Genomic DNA, 25,007 nt, shown 5'->3' on the forward strand with positions numbered 1-25,007 from the left:
TGTGTGTGCATGTGCATGTGTTGAGGGGAGCAGTTTGGAAAGGGCACCATAGGGTCCAGTGCCCCTCTGCCTGTTGGTCTGTATCTGTGTGCGTGAAATCCACACTGCAGCCCCGCGCAGACCGTGGGAGTGCGAGCGGGCACATAAGCGCCCCGTGTAATAACTTTCAGATGTGCCTCAGGTTCGAGCTGCATACGGTACAGGGGAGGGTGTGCTGGTGGTGGCGGGGGGTGTGGAGAGGAGGAGAAGGAGGAGGAAGAAGGAGAAGAAGAAGAAGAAGAAGAGGAGGGGGAAGAGATTGTAAATACTGCTGTAATAAAGGGGGTTTGGTAATATAAGACGCGGGGTTTAAAACGGCAAAGGCGCCGCGCATTCCGACGTGATATGGGTATTAGAACACAGATATCAAATGAGGAGACACGGCGCAGGATAGGAAGAAGAGAGCCACTGGTGCTGTTTGGACGAGGTGGAGAGAAGAGAAGGAAGGAATGGTACAGGAGGAGAAGCCGGAGAGAGTCGCCCTGAAAGCGGCGGCAGCTGCGGCGCAGGAGCTCGGAGCGGGAGCAGCACTCGCTGCAGTAGCGGCGACTCTAGTGGTGCTTCGGAGACCTGGAGTTACGCGCACTGACCGAAGAGGACGCGCACTTAATACCGAGGGGGTGTGGGTGGTGGAGGGAGGCAAGACAGAAAGAGGAGGAGGAAGAGGAGGAGGAGGAGGGAGGTGATGGGAGAGAGACAGAGAGAATGAGAAGGAGAGAGAGAGAGAGAGAAAAGCCGGAGGAGAGAAGGAGGAGGTTCAACGTCAAGGGGGAAAAATGCATGACCAGTGAGTGAAATATTTTGCAGGTTGCAACTCGCTGCATGGCTTATTAGAAGGACCGGTGTGTGTGTGTGTGTGTGTGTGTGTGTGTGTGTGTGTGTGTGTGTGTGTGTGTGTGTGTGCGCGAGAGAGAGAGAGAGAGAGTGCACGGCGATTATCCTGCACAGGGTGATTATCCCGATTGCGACCGTGTGTCTAAGTTCAGGCAGGTTTAAACCTTGCAGAGGAGATTTTCCGACGTAATTATAATAACAATATCATCTTAAACAAAAAGTGTGGGGCATGGTGGCAAAAGGCGGGTCAGGTCACCCATGAACTGGAGCACTTTAATACTTTCTCCATTTGTTGTCCGATCAGTCATAAAGCCAATTGTTGATTATTTCTCTTCATCGGTAGGCTGTATCTGCGCTGTGCGTCTACAGAGAGACTGCGCTTTATACATTTATCATGAGCCGATTTTTTCTTTGCACGCACAATTGAACAGGAATGTGTTTAAGGTAGGATGTAAGATTACAGAGAGGAATTCAGTCTTTTAACGGTGAATCATTGCGATATTTGTGAGTACACGCAGCGCTTGCGCGTGGATCTGGAGAATCCATTTAAAACGTGAAATAGATTTCTCAGCGTCAAAGTGAGTGAAAAAGGCGCAGACGGTGAACGTTAGGTGGAAGTTTAGATTCGGATATTTTCCTTTCCGTGTTCGCCTCACTCTGGCACTTTTTAGATCGAGGAGGAAGTGGTTGCAATAAGAGTCTTAACATTTACACTTTTCTTCAGGTGGATGTTAACCTCTCACTCAACCGGACACTTGTCCTCTTGGTTTTACGTGGATTTCAGAAAAAAAAAAACTGCTTGAAAAACGGAACGCTCTGTCAGTGATGAAAGACGCGTTAAAGATGACCCTAAACACCGGCATAACCCACAGAGTGCACAGAGAAAAGATACAGTTCTCTGTGGTGCCTTTGAAAAATGACGCGTCCTATTTAAGAGCGTAATTGGGAATAAATGGGAGGTTGCATCGCTCTCCATCGCGGGCATCGGGTGTCCTGGGTGGCCTATTGCTGCCTGGATGGCGACAGGCGGCCATCGTACCCACTAAACCTGATCCAGTAACACTAGAAGCCTTTACAGGCTGGGTGACACGGCGGAGTGTTTGGAGCTGCACCCGGAGTTAAAAGCATCCAGGAGGAAGCAGAGACTTCTGATTGAGTTTTATTCTCAGGTTTTGTGACTGATCAGCTATTGGCAGTGTGTGAAACTGGCGTGTTTTCACTTCAGGACGCTCTGGCAAGGTCCTCGCATCATTTGGCACCAAAACTCCCGAACCTTTCCGTCTCCAGAAGCCTTCGCTCGCGGAGCGGAGGAGCAACTGATGGCTTTACGCATAATGTGCCGAAACGTGATGGAATAGGAGCCCCGCAGCTCATCTGTCAGGCAAAACTTGTTCTCCTGATTTTAATAGAGCCCATGCTATCCCCAGTTGGTACACACCCTGAAAGAGGCCCACTTTTTTACACCACACACACACACAGACACACACACACATCCGAGAGCGCTAACCTTGACCTCTCCCTACACCCCGCTCCATCTGTTGGCAACAAAGGGTGTTTTTCCTTTTTCTCTTCCTCCCATCTCCTCCTCCTCTCTGCCTCCTCCTCCCCTGACTTTACACACACACACACACACACACACACACACACACACACACAAGGCGGGACATTGATCAAAGCCCGGAGAGCCTCTCGGACTCATGGAGCGCGCAGGGGAATCTCTATATGTAAATGGCAGCGCGTCGCCGGTTCCGTCATACATCAGTCAGGCTGCATGCTTAATGCTGTGGAGGTGCGGCAGCACTCTGCGGGGCCCGGGCGCGTGCTTGTGTTAACGCGTGCGCGATATATCTCACAGCCGCACATTTCATCTTTTATTTCTTCATTTACAAAAATAGAGTGGAGATTTTTATCGAGGATCGCCTGGAAATCATTCGGAAGCCACAGGCCGCACTCTGGTGTGTGTTGAGATAAAAAGTGTACTTCCTGCGCCATATGTAGGCCACACTCTGCCACCTTTAACTTTATTTCTCATGTTCAGCACTTTTATTCGCTCTGCTAAGGCGGTTACCACCTTCATCAGCCTACAGTGTGTGTTCCGTCTATACGTGCATTTAGTGAATAGACAGCGGCGGACTTTGATGATGCTTCATAAAACGGGGAGGGGGAGAATTTAGGCTTTGTGAAGAGCGTGAAAAGAGCGGAGAGACTGCATGGCATCAGACCGGCGGTGGTCACATGCGCGCCTTCCCTGCACGCACGACAGCTCCGGGGAAATTGGGTGACTGGGGGCGCATTTCAATATATGGAAATGACCGGGGGGCTCCTGAGATAAATCAGCTCCAATCCCTCTACACCCCCACCCCGCGCACAGCATCCCCTCCCTCTTTTCCATGCTCCTCTTCATACCTTCATTTCTCCCCCCCCTCTCCAGCCACTGCTTTTGTTGCTTTTAAACCGTGCGTAAAGACGCGCAGTGTAAACTGACATTACATCGTTTTATATGAAGTCACTGTCAAAAAGCTACATCCAGTACGTTCAATCTGCGATGGACGGGGCCTAGTCATGATTTTTAAAATTAAGGATCTGATCTCAAGTCTGTGATCAACGTAAGCAAAACACGCACAAACTAAAATCAATTCCAGAAACAGGATTTTGGACTTGGAAATTTTACATACGATTACGCATCAATAGGTTGTATTCAGAGGCACAAAAAAGCAACGTTCTAAATTATTTTACCAACTTATCTGAACCAAGCTTAATATTAATTTTATGCAATTTAGAAAATCTTCAGTGTGATTCAGGGTGGTCCCACTGTGTTGCAGTGAAACTCATGATTAATTGTTAGGCCGTTCAGCGTTCATCTAAAGTTATTGCCAACTAAAACTTTATGCGTTACGTTTGAAATAAGAAAAATAAGCTCCTAAAAACGTATTTTTGACAAGTAACTGTGGCACAGCGGAGGCAGAGCTGTGGCAAAAACACACTTTTCTAGGTTTTCGGTTTTTATGTTTATTTCCGATGGGAATTACACCCAAATCCCTGTTAAATCTAGTCCCTGGCTTCTTTTTGCGGAGGAATTTCAGTTCTCCCCATCCCCATACATACGCACACATACTCTGTACACCACCACCACCAACACCACCACCCTTCCATCCCAAAAGCTTTGCAATAAAGGAGCGGGGCGGATTTCACAACGTGCCATTATCACATCGGGGGATGTGCGCGCACGCCATTGCGTCGGGCCGGTGGTATTAGATGAAATCAAGCGGGATTACACGGCTATAGACCAAATTATCAGACCCCCCCCAAACACACACACACACACACACACCACCACCACCACCACCACCACTTCCCTCCACCCCCTCGATCCCTCCTGCCTCTGTATGGTGTATGGCGCTGATGTGACATGTGAGTTTAAAGGCAATCAGAGACCATTTCAGTCAAATTAAGTGGAAATGAGGGCATCCAAACTTTGCACAGCCGGATAAACGATCATTTTAGAGCACGATGTGACAATTAGGCTCTTCATGTTTACACAGTGTATCTCACTGGGCGGAGGGAGTCTTTACATTAAGTGGTTGGCACGACTATAAAATCTCTCATTTTGATGCACTGGGACTTTGAAAAACCCTCAAAGGACCCCAGACCACAAACATTCACTGCAGAGAGTTTACTGTCCGGTGCACGTTCCCCTCTCCAACCCTCCACCGCCACACAATCCGCATCCATCCATCTGCCTGTAATGCACGGACGTGTTTATGGCCGCCGTAGTTAAGTCGTTGTTAATTTTACACTAAACGGGTTGTTATGAAGATGAATGAATGACAGCAGAGGAATGGCACACTTGGGGCAGCGGAGCATTTTCTGCTCTGAGAGGAGTCTAAATATCTATAGGGATGTGTAAAGGCAGGAGATGTGAGAGCAGAGTGGTCTGCAGGGGCCTATCTGCGCTGGTGATGCTGAGATGGTCTTAAACGCATCATGGTTAGAAGTAACTGATGGTTTAAAGTTTGACTGGTAGCTGATTTTCAATCACTGTATTGACAAATAATCATATATTTTATTGCATATATTTGGATCAGGAATCCGATTAAAGAAAAAAATTGACAGAATTTAGATCAACACTAAAACTCTCAAATAAAAAGTAAAACCAATAGAAAGATGTAAACATGCTCTTGGATGATGAGCAGTTCACTGTAATTTCACTGATATAATCACGTCGGTTGGACTCTTAATAGTTGATAAATGCACAGATGTTTCTCTGCTTTTCTTGCTCAAGGAAACATCTGCCTCTTGAAGCGAGCCGGGGGCCAGTTGGTGGACTGCTGTATTTGGGAGTGAATGAACTCCTCTAATAGCACCATAGCTTATTCTTTGAAATAAGAGATAAACACCCCGTCAAAGGAAACGGCTTTTCTTTACTCGACGAGGTGATGTTCATGCCGCACATCTGCAAACACGGACTCTTGCGCCCCCTAGTGTCCATATGCAGCGAGTGGAAGAGCGCAGGGAAATGTAGGAAGGGGGTCCCTGCAGGCTGATGCCGCCGCCGAGGGCCCGCAGCATCAAGCTGAGCTTTAGAGAGGATGTAAAGAGTTCAATTTTGGGATTAAAACGTGATAATTTGGTCTGCAACATTGTAAATATTCATAAAATCAACGGAATAAACATCAGCTTGGAGAAGAGTTTGTGTTAAATAGAGAGTAAAAACCACAACAGAAGAAAGTCTGAACTGTGACGGACTGTCGACATTTTTTATGGTTCTGTTAATTGCGCAAGATAACAACAATTCTCTAATTCAAACCTAAGAGACGCGTGTTTTTGCTGGAGTCTGGTGTAGCACATGATTCCAGATTAAACCAAAACCCTGAAACCCTGATATCCCCAACAACATCACCTCTCCCCCGTCAGCTGTGCTCTCAGTCGTCACAGACTATTTAAAGGAATAAAAAGAGATGATTAGAAAATAAAAAATACTCAGGTTTCAGCAACTCAACTTGGCTGGAAACATTTATTTAACCGGAATATATCTATCTCAGTCACCTTTAATCTCTCAACCCAGAACAAACCTGTACAAACCTTTACAAAATTTAACGTCAAGGTGCCTTGTATTATTATTATTATTATTATTATTATTATTATTATTATTATTATTATTATTATTATTATTATTATTATTATTATTATTATTATTATTATTATTATTATTCCTAAAGGGAATATTCCTAACCATAAGGGCAGAAACTATTTCACTATGATATAACTGCTGTAATATTAAATCGTGTCCGACTGATTGGGTCTATAAGGATTATTAATGCAGTCCAATAATTCCGCAGCAGTGATCGGCGGCTCGAAGAAGGGGGGCAGAAGCCGGCTCTCTAATTAGATTAAGCGGCGGTGAGGGGCGGCGCGGCCGGACGGGGGAATACTGCGGTAATGACTGCTATGACGGCAGCGACTTTCTAATGGGCTCTGAAGCGCTGCCACACAGCCAAGCCAGGGGGCCTTTCAAACCATTAACACCGAGGGGGGAACATAACAAATCTAATCTGACATGACACCCTTCTGTTTCAGCCTGCCTGTTAACCAGCGGCGTCCCTCCGCCACCAGGCAGTCTCCTGGACTCCTGCGCTCCGGATCTGTGCGGACGCAGAGCTGAGACACCACCCCGAGTGGTCGGGTCCGAGCGGGACCAGGTACCAGGCGGTCATACGGCCATGTTATTATAAAGCATAGCAGGTTACTTTGTAAAATGATGGCAGCAAAATGTGTGTGATGTTTGAAGGTCACGTTTAAGTCACAAAGTGCTCTATAGGGGAAGAAAGAAAGAACGAAAGAACGAAAGAAAGAAAGAAAGAAAGAAAGAAAGAAAACAAAAACATGGCAAAACAATGAAACAACACAAATATTTGGGAGAAAAGCAAAGATGGGGTTAAAAGAGACAAGACACAGACATGATTCACTTTCCAAAAAAAAAAAAAAAGAGCAGAGATTTAAAGGAGGGCCCTTCCAGAGTTTGGGGCCCTGACAGCAGAAGCACATCTCCTTCAAGTTAAAGTGTGGATCAGGGCAGAGGATCTCCGGCTGAGTGCAGATACCTGCTGCACGGCCACAAACACGTCACCTTCCACTCACTGGGACTATTTTCATGGCAGGAGTATTGACAGCCTTTTTGAAGCGTCACTGTGGAACATTAACATTAAGTCTGGTTCATTTTCACCTCAGGATTTCCACACTGGTTGGGAGGACCTGTCATCGTGTCAGAGCTGGACAGCACTCCCTGAGTCATCTTGAAATAAATGATGGATTCTGATGCTTGGAGCTCTCTGACTGATGTGCAAACTGAGGGTGAAATTAGGAGAGGAGATCAGCTTGACTGTTTACTGACGTATTTATGAGTTTCTGAAAATCACCGAGATTCAGAGCGACTTGAGATGGATTTAACATAAAAAGTACCGTCCAAAGGAGGCAGCAGGAGTGAACATTTCATTCCCCCACAGATACAAACCTCGATCTGCTACAGATGGTGTGAGAATGACGTCCTTTTCAGGGAAGATTAGAAATAAATATGATTTTTTTTAATAAATACTGTTGAAACCCTCGCTTCATTTTGTCTTTGTTCAATGATAGAAGCACCACTTAGCTTTTTACACTGAGGATCAACCTAATAGTTACTCATTAGTTCTTCTTGATTTGCTTCTGAACAGTGAGTTGAAGGATCATACAAATAACATAAAACACCCATCACTGATCATTTTTGGTCTGTTTTTGAAACCATGTTCAGAGTGAATCAGTCCTGATTACTTGCAATGACGCAGCAGTTTGCTTTTATTCTGAAGAATGAATAGCTTTGACTACTACCATGAATATACCTTTGTAAAAACAGTACATACAGTACTGCACATACAACATATAGGTATACCTACAACACTGCATTGTAGGAAATGCAGCTTTTTACACATAATTCAATGCTCAGTTTTTAGTGTTCAGACTTACAGCGTTAGTATTCTTTATTTCCACATTCTTTATTTTACTCTCTAAATGATTTGTCAGCACCACCATGTATTTATCTGATTATATATAGAGGGAGCTGCAGCTGAGAGGTGGAGTGAGAACGACAGCCACCGTTTCCACTGTTTTTACAGCCTAATGCAGTTCACTGGCCTCACCACAGGATGGCACTAAAGAGCTGAGCATGTGTGAGCTGCTCTCTCCTGGACGGACACTCAGAGTGTGTCATCATTGTCCATATTTTTATTGCATGGTCTATGTATTTTATTATTTGTAGTATTAGTAGTAGTAATATAAGTTCACATATGTGTGTGTTTAATGTTTCACCTGGCTGCAGGACAGTCTTCCCCCTCGGGACAAAAGAGTTGAAGTTTGACTGTGTGTTTTAATAACAGTCACAGCATATAAAAATATTTCAATTAAATTAACAGCTAACTTTTAATGGTAAGGATTTGTGTGCATCATTTTTCTGTGCAGCCTATTGATCAGTGTTAATAAGTCTACTTGAAGGCTCACCTCTTCCCATACACACACCAAGCCTATGAAACTGAGCCGTCTGACACTGTTTCCTGTCTATTCGTTGGTTTAGAAGATTTTCTCACTGATGACCACACATTCTGCCTCGTCTGAAGTTTAAATGTCTAAACAAGCACTGTGATTCTCTGGATGGCTGCGAGGGGGCTCAGCCTGGTGTGTGCCCTGTTGGTGGTCTGATCCCCGGCTCCTCGAGTCAAGACGCTGAACCTCAGGTAGCTCCTGATGGACAGACCAGCGTCTAGCTGCCATCACTGTGTGTGTGAGTGAGAGCTGTTATGGCACTTCTAATGCCCGCTGTCTTTCACTGTACTCATAACAAACACCACAAAATTTGGTGACTCCCAGATAAAGAGAAAATGAAATTCCTGAGGTTTTAGAAATAAGACAGTGGAAGTAAGAGAAGTAAGAAGGAAGACATTCGTGTCCTTGTCTGTGTTTAGAGTATCATGCTACATTTTGTAAATTTTGGTGATTTTTTTTTCCCCTGTCATGTAAGCTGCAGAGTTTGTTTTTCTTTTATAGTGGTTAGGATTACATGACTAAATAATTATGTTTGGTTGAATGATTAGGTCAGATTTCTGATTCCTGCCTTTCTGAGCTCATAATGCAGCTCGCCTAAATAAAATCTGTTTAAAGAACATCTGCCAGTTGGCCTCACCTGCAGAAAGATGAAGTCCACGTCCAGTTAGTGAGTCGGGAGTCCCAGATTAAAGCTGTGTAATTTCTGGTCAAAAAATGTTACCATTCATGAGCCTGAGGAGTCCTGTCTTACTTTAGTTGTGTGTGTATATGTTGCACTTCCACGTGTTAGTCTATGTATATGTTAGTCTGTTTCAGGTCACTTGTCTTTGCTTGTGTTACATAACCCTGTAATAGCTATGAGTGGATGTGAGGAGGTAAATCAACATAGCTCACTGCTGTGTACTGAAGCCCTGGAAACATGCCTGAAAAATATAGATCTGTGTATATAAAAAACTTTAACATGTTCTTCGTCAAGAGTGGGGTTCTTTGCATGGGAAGTATATACAGTGAAATGAACTGTGTATCAGCGTTTATGAGTCATCCCTAATAACACCACAGGGTGGCAGTAGTAACCAGGGATGAGGAGGAGGAGGGTCAATGCAAACTGAAGTTGAAACTAAATGATAAAGGAATCAAACACAAACAGCCAGTGTGGTGACAAACAGAAAAAAAACTACTTAATTATCATCATCTAACTTCAATAATTGTAATATTACTTACCATGATGTGTAATATGTCAACAGTTTCAGCTTTATTAAGTGGCTAAACTACATTATGCAAATGACAAAGTGAGCAAACCAAATTTGTGTGCTAATGTATTTAGTTTGCTATCATGAAGCACTAAGAGAACCAGCATATGCTGTAGTATCACTATTGCTGCTGACTCTGTTGACTAATCTGTTAAATAATAATTGTTTCAGCTTTAGAGTACAAGTTGGTGTCTGGACAAAAGCTGTCATATACATTATGGATCAGGAGGGGCCAACAAAGTTTTGGCCCCAGGGCCCCCTAGCAGGTTAATCTCATGGACCCAGCACATACTTAGATACAGAACCAGGTTTAATTACAAATGTTTCTTCCACAGCAGCCCCTCTCTCTTAGTCATAGAGTAGGTGGTTCCAAGAAAAGGCTGGAATATGACAAGTGCATTTTATATAATGATAAAGGCTTTACCTTCTATTGTGTGTTCTTTCTGTGTGTGTGTACACCAGTGAAAAACCAATCATCACCGTCACATTCACCACGTTAAATAAAGCTCAGTAGTCACCTGCTTCACAATAATTTGAGACCACTCCGTTCGAAAAAGCCATGATCTTCTTCCACACAGTCTTTTATTTGTAAATAATAAAAATGAACTCTTGAATATAAAACATACACATCAGTAGAGCCACATCTGTTATACAAACAAGAACTGTTGCAGTGAATACTTAGTCTTTCGTCTAAAATCGTGGTTTGGGAGTGGGGAGCCATGGGCTGTAAACAATCAGTATTCCTGGAGTAATACTGACAAAGGAAAGGGCAGTCGGCCACACCGCCAAGGGTTTCAACAGAAACATCCGCAAAATATGTCTGCAAAATCAGATTTCTCATTGGCTTTAGAAGTCCAGTCCAAACCAATAGTAATAAACAGGGGAAGGGGGACTAAAGGAGAAGAAAGTAAACTTTGTTCCAATTGGTTCTGCTTGTTTTTCTGCAACTGGGACAAAAACAAAGGCCTTTTAGCGCCCCCTTGTGGCTCAGCGCCGCTCAGCGGCTCGAGCCCATCCACAGGACGCAAATTCCCCTCAACAAGACCAGGAATGTTTGTGTGTCAGCGATGTTTTGTTTGTTCATAACTTAAGTTCAAGCCGCTCATCCTGGTTTGTATGTACAAGGTGTGCATGTGTGTGTGTTGGTGACGGGTGTGCAGTCAGATACACTCTTTTTATATTCATATATCTATATCTTTATAATTTCTGTCAAACTCATAATGATACTTCATATACATTTAGCTGTTATACACACATTCTCTATCTCTGTCTCTAGCCCCGACTGTGTTAAACTACAGTTTAGACACCTACACCCTCAGATACGCCAGGGGCTTGAGTATGCTCAGTACTACAGAACAGCACTGTTGTTCAAAGGGTTAAAAAAAAAAAAAATGAAACAAACAAACAAACAAAAAAAACTGAAACAAAGAGAATTTTTTTTCGGAGACTTCCTAATATGTATATTTAGACCCAGAGTGGTAGGCGTGGCCTGGGCGGAGTTGATCCCCCCCATTGGTCCGCTCCTGTTAGGGGGCGGGGATGGCTTGGCTTTTCTGGTTTGTATTCATATTCAGTACGAGCAAACTGTACAAGAACATGCAACATACAAGCTGGCCTAAAAGTATGTGGAACTAACACACATAGTCTAGTCTTTTTTTCTGTTTTTGTTTTTTTGAGAATTGTTCGTTAATTTGTCTCGTCTTCTATTTTACAAAAAAGTAGAGAACAAAACAAAAAACGAAACAAACAGAACAAAAGAAACGTGCATGCAGCTTCGGGCCGGGGCGGGGCGTCCCCGAGTCATGCTGTTCCCTCCGACAGGGGGAGTTTTTAGGGGTCAGGGAGGAGAGGAGACCGGGGGGTGGGGGTTGGGCGAAGGCTCTTCGGGCGAGTGTGAGCTGACCTTTATCGCTGGCCGCTGGCGCACCATCGCTCGAAACGTACAAGTACACAGAGGGAGTCTGCACCTTACGGTACCGTTCTGAACTCTGGGCAAAACAAAGACAGAAAAAATGATTCCAAATTAAAAAATAAAAAAACAAATCGTCAGTTTGGCCTCTCTTCTCTCTCCTGCTTGTTCAGACAAAGAGCGAAACGTTTCGTTTGCCTCTGTCCGAGCGAAGGAGTCAAGCCTCGCTTGTGCTTGCTTTCATACATCACAACAAGGCTAAGAATGTGCACGTGCACGTGCAGGTTCCCTTCACCTGAAGAGGTTACCGCACCCTGCCAGACCGCTGCCCCTCGTTCTCATTTACGACGATGCCGTTACCACGGTAACAGCGGAAGAGACAGCAGCCGACCTCTATGTGACGGGACAGCTGCACGAAGCTGCCTCAGTTTGCTACTGACTAACTCCGACACATTGTTTACACCGCTCATCATCGTGGCCTAGCAGTAAGCTCTACTCTGATTGGCTGGAGGGCTACTAGGTGGAGGACTCCCCTTTGATCGGCTGCTCTGATAGGGCCCGCTCAAGAAAGGAGGGAGAAAAGAAAGAAAGGACATCAGAGGTGAGAAGTGAAGAATGTTGGACAGAGACCTCCACTGCTGCAGCTCAGAGGAGAAAACAAAGAAAGCAAAGCTTTGAAAACAAAAAGGCGTTGGGAGGAGGAAGAGGGAAGGTGTGAGACGTGATTGTCAGACTCCAGCTAAGCTTTGATTGGCTAGTTCTGTCTCTCCCTCTCTCTCTTTCTCTCTCTCATTCCCTGTCGCTCCGTCTGGCTTTTCACTGGATGACCGAGGGCTTCTCCTTGTTGTCCTCGGGGCGTGTTCGGTTCTGGTCCAGTCGCTGTGGTCCATTATTTTGTCATTTAAGGGATTTTGGGGGGTTTGCGGTCGCCATTCGGTCACTAGGACCGAACGCCTGGTGGCGGTCCTGAGCTGTCCAATGACGTCTGAGACGCCAGCCGCGTGAGCGGAGCTAATGTAGGGTCCACCAATGAGGATGGCGGAAATAGTTTGTACCAGCCAATCACCGTGCTTGAGAGGTCCAGCTCCTCCAATAGGATCTGTGCTACACCCATGAAACATTTGTGGTCCAATCGTCCATAGTCGCCCCACACTATCACCTGGAGGAGAGAATGGCAGAGATGAGTTAAACTCGTAAGCAGTGAGCTGAGGAAGAAAACACACGTTATCAATACGTTTAGGAATCATTTCTTAAGGCATTAGGGAAGACATGAGGACTCACAGCTTCAGCGCAAAACTGACTTCCAGTCAGTAATGCAGATCTGTTTGAAAGTGTTAAGTTCAAGTCCTACTCAAGTCAAGCGTCTTGTGATTGTCCAAGTCAAACCTCTGGGGTTTTGGAACGAGTCCAAGTCGAGTCTCAAATAACGTCTGATCAGCTGTTTGGCTCAGCCATTCAGCGGTTTGTAGAAGAGACAACCAATACTAGAAAAATACAGCAGTGCTTTTAAGCAAGCGTCTATCTGGCGGGTGGTGGTTTTACATAATACTCTTCAGGTAAAGTTGTCTCAATATTGTGTGTGGAGTCATTTTTACGGTCGACAACGTGTAGAGTCAAAGGAAAAGGCTGTGAGGTTATTCTATAGCATGCACTTAGATTGGTATTGATTTTTGTAGGTGGGCCTTTTTCAGGTGGCTGTCCACAACAGCACAGCGCGACTCAGACTAGGACGTTCTTTGCTTTTAAGTCCCAAGTCAAGTCTTCAGGGAGCTAAGTCTCAAGTCAATTCTCACAGCAATGAAGTCTATTCAAGTGAAAAGTCTCAAGTCTACAGCTCCGGCATCGAGATAATTATAGTGCGATGTGTTCATTTTCTGTTAAACCATGACTTAAAAGCTTTCTCTACTGCGTGGCATTAATCAAAAGGAGTTTTTATTTCAATCGTTTTCGGGACATTCTCATTATGAAGTGAGTAATGGTTGGTCGTTCAGTCTGTTTGAGACTAAGCTGTTACCAGGGTGCGCCCCCCCCCCTTACCTGAAGCACCTTGCCCTGGGGACTCTCATCAAAGAGCAGGTGCTGCTGGTAGAGCGGCTCCAGGGTCTTTCGTGCAATCTTGGTTTTCTTTTTGGCTTTACATGTTCCATTATCCAGCAGGTACACCTTGACATAGGGGGCTGTGGATGGAGGGATGGGGTCCAGGCGGAGCAGAAAGAGAGGACAGATAGAATGAAGGAGGAGGGAGGAGAAGAAGAAGCATGAGGGAAAAGTTGTGTGTGTTAGAGTTTGACGTTCAGGCATCGGACAGAGGGGCTGTATTTACGGTCTGAGAGTGTGTGTGTGTGTGTGTTACCTGGGAGGGATTTGGAGCCTGGTTTGGGGGTAAGGCCTCGTGCCCTGATCACTTCAACCTCCAGCTGGCCTTTCTTATCCATCAAACCGATCTGAACATCACCTGTATGTATAGGAGACATATGCAAACACACATACGAGCTACATTCAGACACATTATTATACATGATCAGAAACTCCATTTGCCTTTCGTTTGTATTCTTCTGTTTTCACATGTGATGAGAAAAATGGAACCTAATATTAGCCGTTCCTTTTTTTGCACTACAAATGTCGAATGTTTTGGTATGAAATGTGCAGTGGATTTGATGGAGCCATCACTCACCCATGGCAGGCGTTGCCAGTGTTTGCCGGCCAACCAGCTGGCCGGGGCCTAAACCATCCAGGAAGTCACTGAACTGACTGTCAGCACCCAACCGCATACCTGAGAAGATTAGACTGACACACACACACACAAATTAGTCAGCATTTCCTACATCACCACTCAAAACATGTAAGATGTCATTAAGGGTTAAATTATAAGTTAGGGAAAACAAACATTACTGCTGCCCTACAGCACACTGCTTTAATAACAATGGTTATATTATAGCAGCGCATTGGCAGCTGCATGGGTCTCTATAATACTGTAGTGTTTTAATACTAACAAATGTAAGAGGAAATAGGATTTTGCAATGAGGAAGAGGACCAATGGAAACGAGCACATGGAAGCCACCTGCATAAGTACTACTTGGGAAATGTAGCTCTGTTGTTTGGGCTATTTGTGCTGCAGCATTTATATATCTACATGCTCACATTTTTACCCGAGCAGAGCTAATCTGCTAAATCTAGCCTTTTTTTTTTTGCACATCATTTCTTACTGTTAAAAACAAGTTACTGTGGGGCCCACTGACCTAATACCAGCATGCCTTGTACCCTGAACGGCCTGTTTGCCCACAAGAAAATATCAGATGGCCCTATACACAATCAATACGTAGTACGCATAATACGCATCTGGAGCGTGCTTTAGGTTGTGTGTGTCCAAGTGGAACACAAGCAGTCACACAGCTTGTATAGACAGCTGGATTGATTAGCATAGAAGCGTGTCTGTTCCGTGGGATGCTCGTGAGACAGACGACTGAACAACACAGCTGACAGGCTTTCTGTGAAGTCTGCGGCCACGCTAACGGCTCCGCCAGGTTATAATTAGCCACAGTGGTGCGTCGAGCTGACGTCAGCATGCCAACATACTCACGATGGCAACGCTAACATGCTGACGTGAAGCAGTTTTAATATTTGCATTCACCAATCTTAGCTTAGCATGTTAGCATGCTAACATTTTTACATTGTCAACTTCTGACAGTCTGTTACAGCACACCGCACACACACAAACAGTCCAAACAACATGCACTCTGCGTTCACATGTGGGTCCGTCCTCCAGCGTGCACGTACTTCCCCTCAGAGCTGTAGCTGTTCATGCTGCCATCAGTGGACTCTCTGCTGGCCTGCCGGTTCATGGCCGACCCTCCTCGTGGGTACTCCACAGCCATGCCCGTCTCCACGCTCCTCTGGATGCTGCTGCTGCCGGCCTTGCCAACCTTCTTACCTGCTGACGCCTCTGTGGCGAACACAGAAATGAGGTGTTAAACAATTAGACTCTGCAGGTGCCGTTTTAGCCAAGGCTGGTATGAGTTATCAGGCATCTCATGTCATCCAATACTGACCCCAAACTCAAACTGGGCCTGAATTTGTACAGAATATGAAAACTGGGAATATAATACCAGTTAAAAATAATATAATATAATACAACACATGTTGTAGGGAGTTTTTTTTTTCAGTCATAGGTCTTGCATCAACTCTGACAAGCCTGACAACTAGAGGATGAGTTTGATCAATTTGCAGGCCTTCCCATGCAAAGTAATATTCCATGGTGACCTCACCAACATCCCTAAACATAATTTCTGTACAAGACAAACACATCTGTATACACATAAACCTGTCTCTAGCATCCTGGGATGCTCGAGACAGGTTTTGTGTGAAAAACGAGACAATTTTTGGAAAACAAGAATGATCTATTATCATTTAGGTGATAAGGTCAGTGCAGAAAGATGACATGGCTTAGTCAGTCCACCCCAATCTTGAATGTTTGGCGAGGATGTAAAGGTAAAACTCTGAGGGTTGAAGAAATCATACATCCAGGCTTAAAGGAGAAGTTCAGCTCTTTGTAAAGCCTGCTGTCGTCATAAACACACCACGTCCTTTCAGTCCGTCCAACATGAATACGAGTGTTTCGTTTAATGGCATGCAGGTGTGGAGTCAGATTTGGCTTCTTCTTGGAAAATGAAAGCAGTGGAGATGAAAAGGCAGACTCGGCGTGCGGACTATTGAGGAAACATTTTTGACTCAGCCAGGCTTCTTGCAGAACTGAACCAGCCTTTTAACACAATGGTGGCAGAAGAGGGTGGAGTAAGGAAGCGTGCCGGAGACAGAGTTTAGGGAGGGCTGGAGGTGCATGGAACTTCAGTCTGTCTAACACAGCTACTCTGCAACTCTCCCTTACGATCATTCTCTCTCTGTGGCTCTCTGTCTGCCTCAGTCATAAAACTTTACACTGAGTGTGCTGTGATGCTTTATTGGTTAGCTTATTCTTTAACATTACTCAGTGTAATTAAAAAACATCAGAAAGGCTACATGTAGCAGCTGCTCCATAGTGTATTTAACACTCTAAAGATTGTTTCCTGCTATATAATATAACATCATGCTGGCTTTTCATGCAGTAGTGATGCACTTTATGGCACCTATAAAGCCTTAGAAGCATCACCTGAAGTAAGTGTTACTTTACAGTTTCTTTCTTCCTGTATTACAGCGTCTGACTGCCTTCCTTTCAAACTGTCTGTCTGTCTGTCTAACTACTGCTTTACCTTTCTGTCTGTCCGCCGCCTTACCCGCCGCCTCTGAAATAACACACATAACAACAACAAGCCAATAAACAACAACATCAGAAACAACAGCAACACTGGATACACTGGTTAAATGAGCTACATGTGACACAGTGTTAGTGACTTAGAGGTTGTTGTCTGTCTGCACTGAAGTCTTCTTGTACAGTCTGTGTGTGTGTGTGTGTGTGTGTGTGTGTGTGTGTGTGTGTGTGTGTGTGTGTGTTTGTCCTAAACTATCAGAGCAGTTTGTTTCGTATATAGACGCATCAAATCCATAAATAAATGCACCCATGATGAATATTGGTTTGCTCTGGAGGCAATCACACGTGCATTTGATCACGTTAACAACATGTAACTGCAGCGTCCCTCCAAGATTTAAAAGAGCTTCACTTCCATCGTCTCAGGCAGCGAGACTTTAGCTGCAACTGTGATCAGGCGCTAAGCTCCAGCCCAGATTTCGAGAATTTAGAATGAAATTAAAGGTGCCCTGTTGAGTTTTCACTGTAAACAAACACATTTCCCCCCAAACTCATTATGTGTATCCTAACAAACATACTAAATCAATTTTATAAGATTTGCAAATCCCTGTTTGGGAACATTTTAAAACCTGCGTTGATCACGTCAGCTAAGCTCTCTTCTTCTTGTCCTCCCCTTGTACTGGGGCACTGCTCTGATACGGCGCACTGCAGCCACCAACAGCCCTCTGCAGCCTGCAAACATGTGCATCATATTGCCCATGTGCTCATAGCGTGCATTTAGTTTTACCAAACGTGCTGATAGAGCACCGCATACAAACAACCTGCTGTACCACCACCGGACCTTTGAGTGCACATCTCATGGTAGTATCAAAACGGACACTACAATCCCCTGGGATTGTCTAATGTTTCTATAATCAGAAACTTAGATGTATGCCATCAGAATAATTTCAAAGAGCCAATGTTTGCATAAGTAATTAGACATATTGTGGTTTTAAGAAAAATTTTAAAAGAAAAACCTGCTGCTTCAGCTTTGCTAATAAATATTTTATATTAGCCTTTAAACTTTGCTCATCATCTGCCAAAGCCAATGATTTGCCGCATAATATAAAACAGACTAGATGCCATTGGAGGCTGCCAATCTTCTTGGCGATGGTATTATTTATTTACAGTGATTACACTAATGTCTTCAAATTATTGTGGAGGTGCTTCTTTGAAGAAATGACACACGGAGCGACACTCTGCGAGGGTCTGTGGTTGGTGCTGAAGTGTAGCGTAGGCGAGGTGGGACAAGTCGAACTGCTATCTTGTTTATTTCTTTGTGTTTTATTTCTTCCCCTCTGCGTGCATTTGTGTGGCGATCTCTCAAACTGCTCGTGGGACTGTTCTCTGACCCGTCTGGCTGAGTTGCGAGGTACTCCGGCTGCGTCTGGATGGCAGGATGGCGACGACACGTTGGCTGAGGCTCGAGCGCCGCTTCTTGATCCCGCTCCCGAGGCTCCCGAGTGCCGTGTCTGATTGGCTGCCGTCGGTGTGCTCCATGCCGTAGATCTCACCACTCACGCTGGTGCTCTTCATCATGTGGCGTCCGGTTGCGCGCATGGCCCTGCTGATGATCACATTTGACAATAACAATCACATAAAGTCACCCAAAGTAAAGTTGATTTCACGTGACTTACAATCCCTTTTACTGTAAAGTAAACGTTAGCAGTAACACACAAAAAAGTGTCGAGGTGAGTATGTGTGGGTACCTGAAGCGTCCCCGGGGTCTCTCTGATTGGATGGACATGTAGCTGGTGCTACTGATGCGAGAGGCACTGCTGGTTCGAGAGATGGCTGACACATCGCTGACATCACTGTCTGAGGACTTATGGGAAACGTTCTCACTACTCCTTCTCTGGTCCTTGTAGAGCTGCACAAAACACACATCACACAAAATGTTAGTCGATATTACTACTAGATCCTGAAAATGATGCACTGAGAAGAGGTTGCTAACATGTTAGCCATACCAGCTTTAGCATATAATATGTTAATGATGTTCAGCTTGTTGTGAAGTTGTGCACCCAGATTAAAGTTAAGGCTGATCCAGTCGCCCACTGAGTGATTCTGCACTGTGCCCACTGACAGTGCTCCTAACTCAATGAACTGTCTGTTCAGCTTTGCCTGAACACAATAAGAGAGAGGAAAATCTCATGTAGTTGTTTGTTGTTAAAGGCCCTGCATACCCACAGAGGTGTTTTCACTTATTAGGGCTAATTAGCGCCATGCTCAGTTTGAAGTAGGTTTACATGAGGTCAACAAGCTCCATGTGAGAGTTGGAATGATACCGGTACAGCATCACCGCCGTAACAGGTCCAAAGAGATCAGCCTTTTCCGCTGCAGACATTTTGGCATGTTGCAGCAGGAGCTGCACAGGTGAAACTGTTAACACCTGTGCTCTTCGTGCCAGCTTCAGGGTCCTAGCAGTGTGCATGCTGACTCACTGGCTTTTATCGCGACGTTTAATGGAGCTGTGCAATCATGAGTGTTATCAGCTACGCCCGTGCTTCACCTGCAATGCCAAGGCAAAATGTTTATTGTGAAAAAGGCCTGTGGGAGAGTCAGGGAGCTGTCATTCAAGCACAGTCTGTGCACCCCCCTGCAGCCCTGCAACAAAGTCTAGGCAATAAGTGAAAACACACGTGAGGCTGTTCTAAGGGTGTGTAGTGCCAAAAACAGTTGTCACAATACTGCTTATTGCAATACTTGCTAATTCTGGAAGTAAGATTAGAATAATTTACATTTTTTAACTAATCTAGTCCAGTCAGTCCCATTCACTTCTATGATAAATATGTTTACAGCAGTAGTATTACATATGTATTGTACAATTCAACAATACACTTGTAATTGCAATGTGTTAGTACAGACACTTTCCCACCTCTTGAAAAGAAAATATTTGAACAAACTAAGTCTTAGTTGAAAGTTTAAGAAGTTTTTAAAGCTTGTATCAGACGAACCCATTCTGTTGTGCAGATATTAACTATTTAGATCAAGAACTGATCACCTTCCACCATTCGCTTTCATGATTACTTTCGACACATTTTCATCCGTATCATTGCATTACGACACTTTTGGATGTTTAAGTCGGATTGTGCAGATGATCTATAATGTCAGACTGGGGGACAGAGTAATGCATCACAAAGACAGTGCTGACACGACGCATACAAAAAAGTTAAACCACTGACATGTAGACATGTGTGAAAGTCAGGATATCAACATTAAACTATCAGTTTTCTGTAAGTTAGGGACAGGAAAACCAGCCAGTATGGATTTTCACTTTTGTGTTTGAGGAGTGAGGTGCGTTCTTGAGTGACTGCCCGCCTGGAACCAATTCATTTTATTGAGTGTTCTTCACCATTACGGTAACATAATTTATTACTTTCTTAGACAGTAGATGTAATTCACTGCACTTCAGCAACATTATGGCTCATGCTCTGGCTGGAACCCTTATTGTTCCCCTCCATTCTCCTGATGAGTTTGTTTTAAAGTGAACTGTCAGGCTGAATGAAGCCAACAACAGCAAAAAAAAAAGAAAAGAAAGAAAGTCGTGGCCCACCTCCCGTTTGTTCTTGAGGGATCGGTCCAGGTCCTGTTGGCTGGAGGTGGTGGTAGCTGACACCCGGTTAGAATGAACCCTCATCCGGAGCTGACGAACACACTCCTCTGCTACCAGGGCTGCACACACACACACACACATACACACACACACACACACACACACATACCCCACATGAAAAACTCAATAAATTCCCATTTAATCAGACACTGCACTTTAAGTGACCGTGCCTGCAGAAAAAAAAAAAAAGTGTTTAGCGGTGAGAAAATTTGTCATGCAGATAAATTCAGCCAGAAATCAGAGAAAATAAGAGAAATGTTCAGTCTGTGCAGCTAGTAATCATTCAGTCCTGAAAAAGCTGGACACACTAACAATGATGTCACCTGTCTGCATGGATAGGTAACCAACCTTTCTTGAGAGTTTGTGATAAGAACAATGACTGAAAGGCACTGCATCAGTCCAGTGCAGCACAAGGACTAACTCACTGTGGTGGTACAAGTTCATGTACAAATTATCCCTAGCATAAATTTATACATGCATCAGCTTCACACACACACACACACACACACACACACACCATCATCCTCCTCAATACGTACCTTGTTCTACCGTGCTGCTCTTGGGGGGAAGCTGTGGGAGTTGCCGTACTCTGCGGGCTGAGGAGGACGTCACTGAGGAGGAAAGAGACGAACCACCTTGGAGGTGGCCCCTAACACAAAAAAACATAAGAGTGAAGCAGACAGAGAAGAAAACAGCCAGCGGGAGGGAGAGGTTGAGGGAGGGTGGAGGAGGAGAGGGGAGAGAAGAAAAATGAACCAAAGCAAGGATGAAGAGAATGGGGATGAAAAAAAAGAGAGAAAATGAAATGAAAGTCAATAATGTTTGTGATCCAGGGCGTGCACTGCAGCACGGGTCACTCTCTGGTTGTTGCTCACATCTCTTGAGTTAATCCTTTACACACAGCATTATTTTGACATTACACGTGGTTGAAATTCACCTGAAGGAACACAAAAACTGAGCAGAAAAACAGCTAATGTCCAAAGGAACCTGCTATCAGTTAATCATTCTTGTTTAAAAATGGCAACATCAAATCCTTTGAGAAAATGCATAAAAAAGTGACAGAATATGGCGATAGGAAAAGCATCGGTGGTGGGAATGAAAGAACAGCAGCGATATTTTGGTGAGAAATCGGTGGCAACAAGATATTCACAAAGTGATGCAAAGTGAAGCTTATTCAGGGGTCGGCTGTGAGGGATCCTGTGGCGGAAAGAGCAGCAAACAAAGATTCAGATGGTGAAAGAACACATAGAGAAGGTGAAAGCCTTCAAGCACGAATCCCACCATATCTGCAGACATTCATTCATCGCAACCCACCCTCACAAAAGACCCCAGAACAGGACCTATTCAGAAAATCTGTTTCCTATTTCACTGTGAATTACCTGTAATTAGTTTGTCATTCAGCACGTGGCTTTTTTTCATTTACATTTTTCTGCTGAGTATGAATTTTTAACCAGTTCTGTTGTAGAAAGCTTCCATTCAAAATTGCCTTTCAACTAGCCATCGTACTGAGAATAGAGCAACGGAATAGAATAACTGATGCTTAAACTATTAATTATGTTTTTAAAAACGATCCAATTGAAAGGTGTTGCTTGACGAACGTTGAAAAAGACAAGGCCTGCAAAACAGGCCTTTAATATTACCCCAAAACTTAACACAATGCTTACACACCAAGTTCTAAATTTAGACTGATAAAGAGTGACCTTTGGTTGTCCACACATGTCCACACATACATGATAAATACACAAACACAGAGCAGCAGCAGCAGCATCCCAGGTGGTGATGTGGCAAAGACAGGTCACAGAAACACACACACACACACACACACACAGAGGTAAAAGCATGAAGGTGTGAGAGAGCCGCCCTGACCCTTTCCTGTCCTTCACAGTATCTACAGTAGATCAAAGTGGATCTGCTCCCCTTACCGAGGGGCCGCAGTGGTGCCTTCTTTCCTCTGGAGCCCCTTAAGATTGAGGTGGGCTTGATTCTGTGCACACACACACGCACACAAATGCACACATGTCACGCAGGTGCCATACAAACCCACAACGCAGTGTGTGAGCAGCAGCATGCAGGAACGAAAAGGGGAAGAAAGATGGGGTTGAAGGAAAATGGAGGAGGGAGAAACAGAACACAAATGAATAAAAGGTCATCCAAATCATGTTAAATGAAACATAAAGCAAACATCTTGCTTGCAGGGTGCACGGTTAACAATCTTAACCATACCATAAAGTGCACACTGCCTCAAGATTGTGAAAAAGGCTGGAGCTCGCAGGCTATTAAAGAACCATTATCTGTTCTAAATTCTTAAATATTCGCCCATGTCTCTTTGTGTACTGCTAATTTTCAACAGCAGCTGAATTTGGAAAGAAACATCACAGCAACAGAAGCATAATTCATATTTTATGGCTATATGTAGGCAACTCAAAGCACTTGGTTTAGTTTAGGGAAAGATAGTGGTCTAATGGTGTAAATATACAAGCAGTTAACGCGACATTAGCAGTGAGTCATGTCAGTGACATGGCAATGTCGGTCTGCTCAGACAGGACATGTCCATACTTCCTGGCCTAGAAAAAACCTTGCCAGTGAACATTTAGTTGTGTAAAAACCTAACTTTTAGGCGCATCTAGTTAGAGGAATGCATTATTTTGTCTGCGCTTCCAAGTGTCATGCCCTCTGGCTCCGCCTAGTGGCAGTTCCTCTCTAGCCCCTCTTTTCTTTCTTTTCTTTCTTTTCTCCACAGGTGCTGGTGAGTGAGGCACGTGAGCAAGTTACGGGCAGGTGCAGCTGATCTACAATCAACCCAACTCTCTCCAGCGGCAGCAGGGAGTTGTCCTCCAGTATTCATTCAGCCTCACTACTCAACGCCGAATCGTAGAATATCAGCAGTTAGTTGACCCTGGCTTACTCGGCTTAAACCTGTTTTGTTGCTCATTCTGCCTGGCTAATTGTTTTTCTGTGCTCTGCTCAACTTCGACAACACTTTTGTTGTACGCTCTGTCTGCTGTGTCGTTTTCCGCACTTGAACCTCACCGAGGGCCAACATGGAGCGTGTGTGCTCCATATCCCTGTCCAGTAAACTCAATTTTAGTTGACTAGATTAGATTTATCCTGCGTCTACGTGAACAGTCATAACTAATCCCTGTCATCTAAAGCCCCTCTCTGACTAGATTCATTTCTCTGGGGAGGTGGGGTGATTTAACATTACCTGTGCTGGTCAGTGGTGTCTGGAGTGTGTGCACAACTGTTCAAAATTGTGCAATATTAAATGACTAAACCTTCCATTTAGCTGATGTCAGGGGAGGACACTGTTAAAGTGTGTCCACAGTATGTGCAGCTGATATCCCATGATCCTCCTGCAGTAGTGCTAACCCCAGACTGACGTCCTGTTTCTATTGTGAAGAAGAGTAGCTTCGCTAAAGCAGCACACCTGTTAATTCCAGCTTGTTGTAGACAATATTGTGAACTTGCCACTAAAACAGGAGCCCGTTCCTGTTTAAATCTGCACACATTTTGATGCTGAGCTCCCAGTTTCTGTGATTGCTCAGAGGTGTCTTTGTCTCTTTTGCCCCTTCATTTGTCAGTCTGGTTGAACCAGTGTACAGTATTTTGTTCTCCATGTACAAAACATTTTTTTATTGTAAACCCTTTATAGAGAATGGAAATAGCATTTAAAAATACAGAGCGGTCCTCTCAGCCACGCGACTGCACTGAATCAAGCTTTGGTGGCAGGTGATTTCAAACTTTTAAATGGTGTATATGGATAATTTTCACCTCCACCCCAGTAATGACTACAGCCCAGTAATAATTACAGGTGAACTCGTCGGCCCTCCTGTTATTTTAAATCTAAATAGCGACGTCCTTGCATTCTCATTGAGTTTTTTTTTTTCCACATGAAGAGCTGCTTGACCTCATACTTTATTTTTCATCAGGTCTGTGTAAAATCTGACTTTTGTGTGAAAACTGATTAAGTCAAATGTTTTTTTTTAATCTAATAGACAGAAACATGCTAACACCAACAGGCAGGTCTATCTGTGAACCAATATGACAACAGAAAAAAATTAAAGTCATCAAGAGTGCGAGACACCATAAAAGCTCATGAAATGGGCTGTTGTCATGTCAGCTACAAGGAGGTACTGGTAGTCTAAACAGAGCCCCATGATTCTTTTGGCCAATACTTGTTCTCAGTTTGGCCAACTGGCACCATTAAAAGTATGCTCAGTTAGTTATTAGCAGTTCTTGTTTGCAGTGTACTCACGGATTTACAGGCAACTATCACTGGACTACTTTAATACTGAAGAAAACAAAGTTCTGAAGCATCTTTTTTCTATGATTTGTGAGGCGATTTATGGACGTTGATTTGGAATGGACATCAGAGACGATAATTACCTCGGAAGTGGCAGTCAAAATGAATCATATCAATACGAGCTTCTTGTACGATTTGTGACTCAAATTCACCTCACGCACCTCCCCTGGGTCGGCCTTTGGCTTCCTCTTTTGTCTTTGTCCTGC

The 25,007-nt window shown here is 44.3% G+C and overlaps 1 protein-coding gene and 1 long non-coding RNA gene across 2 annotated transcripts in view; one reads left to right on the forward strand and one right to left on the reverse strand.

The window, feature by feature from the left end:
- The first annotated feature begins 780 nt into the window (after positions 1–780).
- Positions 781–7,367, forward strand: LOC121614294. The gene is made up of 3 exons (XR_006007223.1): positions 781–826; positions 6,451–6,572; positions 7,102–7,367. It is a non-coding gene; the product is annotated as an uncharacterized LOC121614294 (long non-coding RNA).
- A 5,177-nt stretch (positions 7,368–12,544) lies between these two features.
- LOC121613649 (regulating synaptic membrane exocytosis protein 1-like) overlaps positions 12,545–25,007 on the reverse strand; it is an 84,394-nt gene continuing 71,931 nt past the window's right edge. Inside the window, exons 26-35 of the mRNA XM_041947181.1 lie at positions 21,038–21,147; positions 20,439–20,557; positions 18,595–18,755; positions 18,238–18,452; positions 16,851–16,883; positions 15,382–15,547; positions 14,279–14,391; positions 13,958–14,059; positions 13,642–13,781; positions 12,545–12,763 (exon numbers count right to left, since the gene is read on the reverse strand). Coding sequence (XP_041803115.1) covers positions 12,545–12,763; positions 13,642–13,781; positions 13,958–14,059; positions 14,279–14,391; positions 15,382–15,547; positions 16,851–16,883; positions 18,238–18,452; positions 18,595–18,755; positions 20,439–20,557; positions 21,038–21,147 — 1,378 coding nt within the window. The remainder of the gene's footprint in view (positions 12,764–13,641; positions 13,782–13,957; positions 14,060–14,278; positions 14,392–15,381; positions 15,548–16,850; positions 16,884–18,237; positions 18,453–18,594; positions 18,756–20,438; positions 20,558–21,037; positions 21,148–25,007) is intronic.

Source organism: Chelmon rostratus, chromosome 11 (assembly GCF_017976325.1).
Source record: "Chelmon rostratus isolate fCheRos1 chromosome 11, fCheRos1.pri, whole genome shotgun sequence".
NCBI lineage: Eukaryota > Metazoa > Chordata > Actinopteri > Chaetodontiformes > Chaetodontidae > Chelmon > Chelmon rostratus.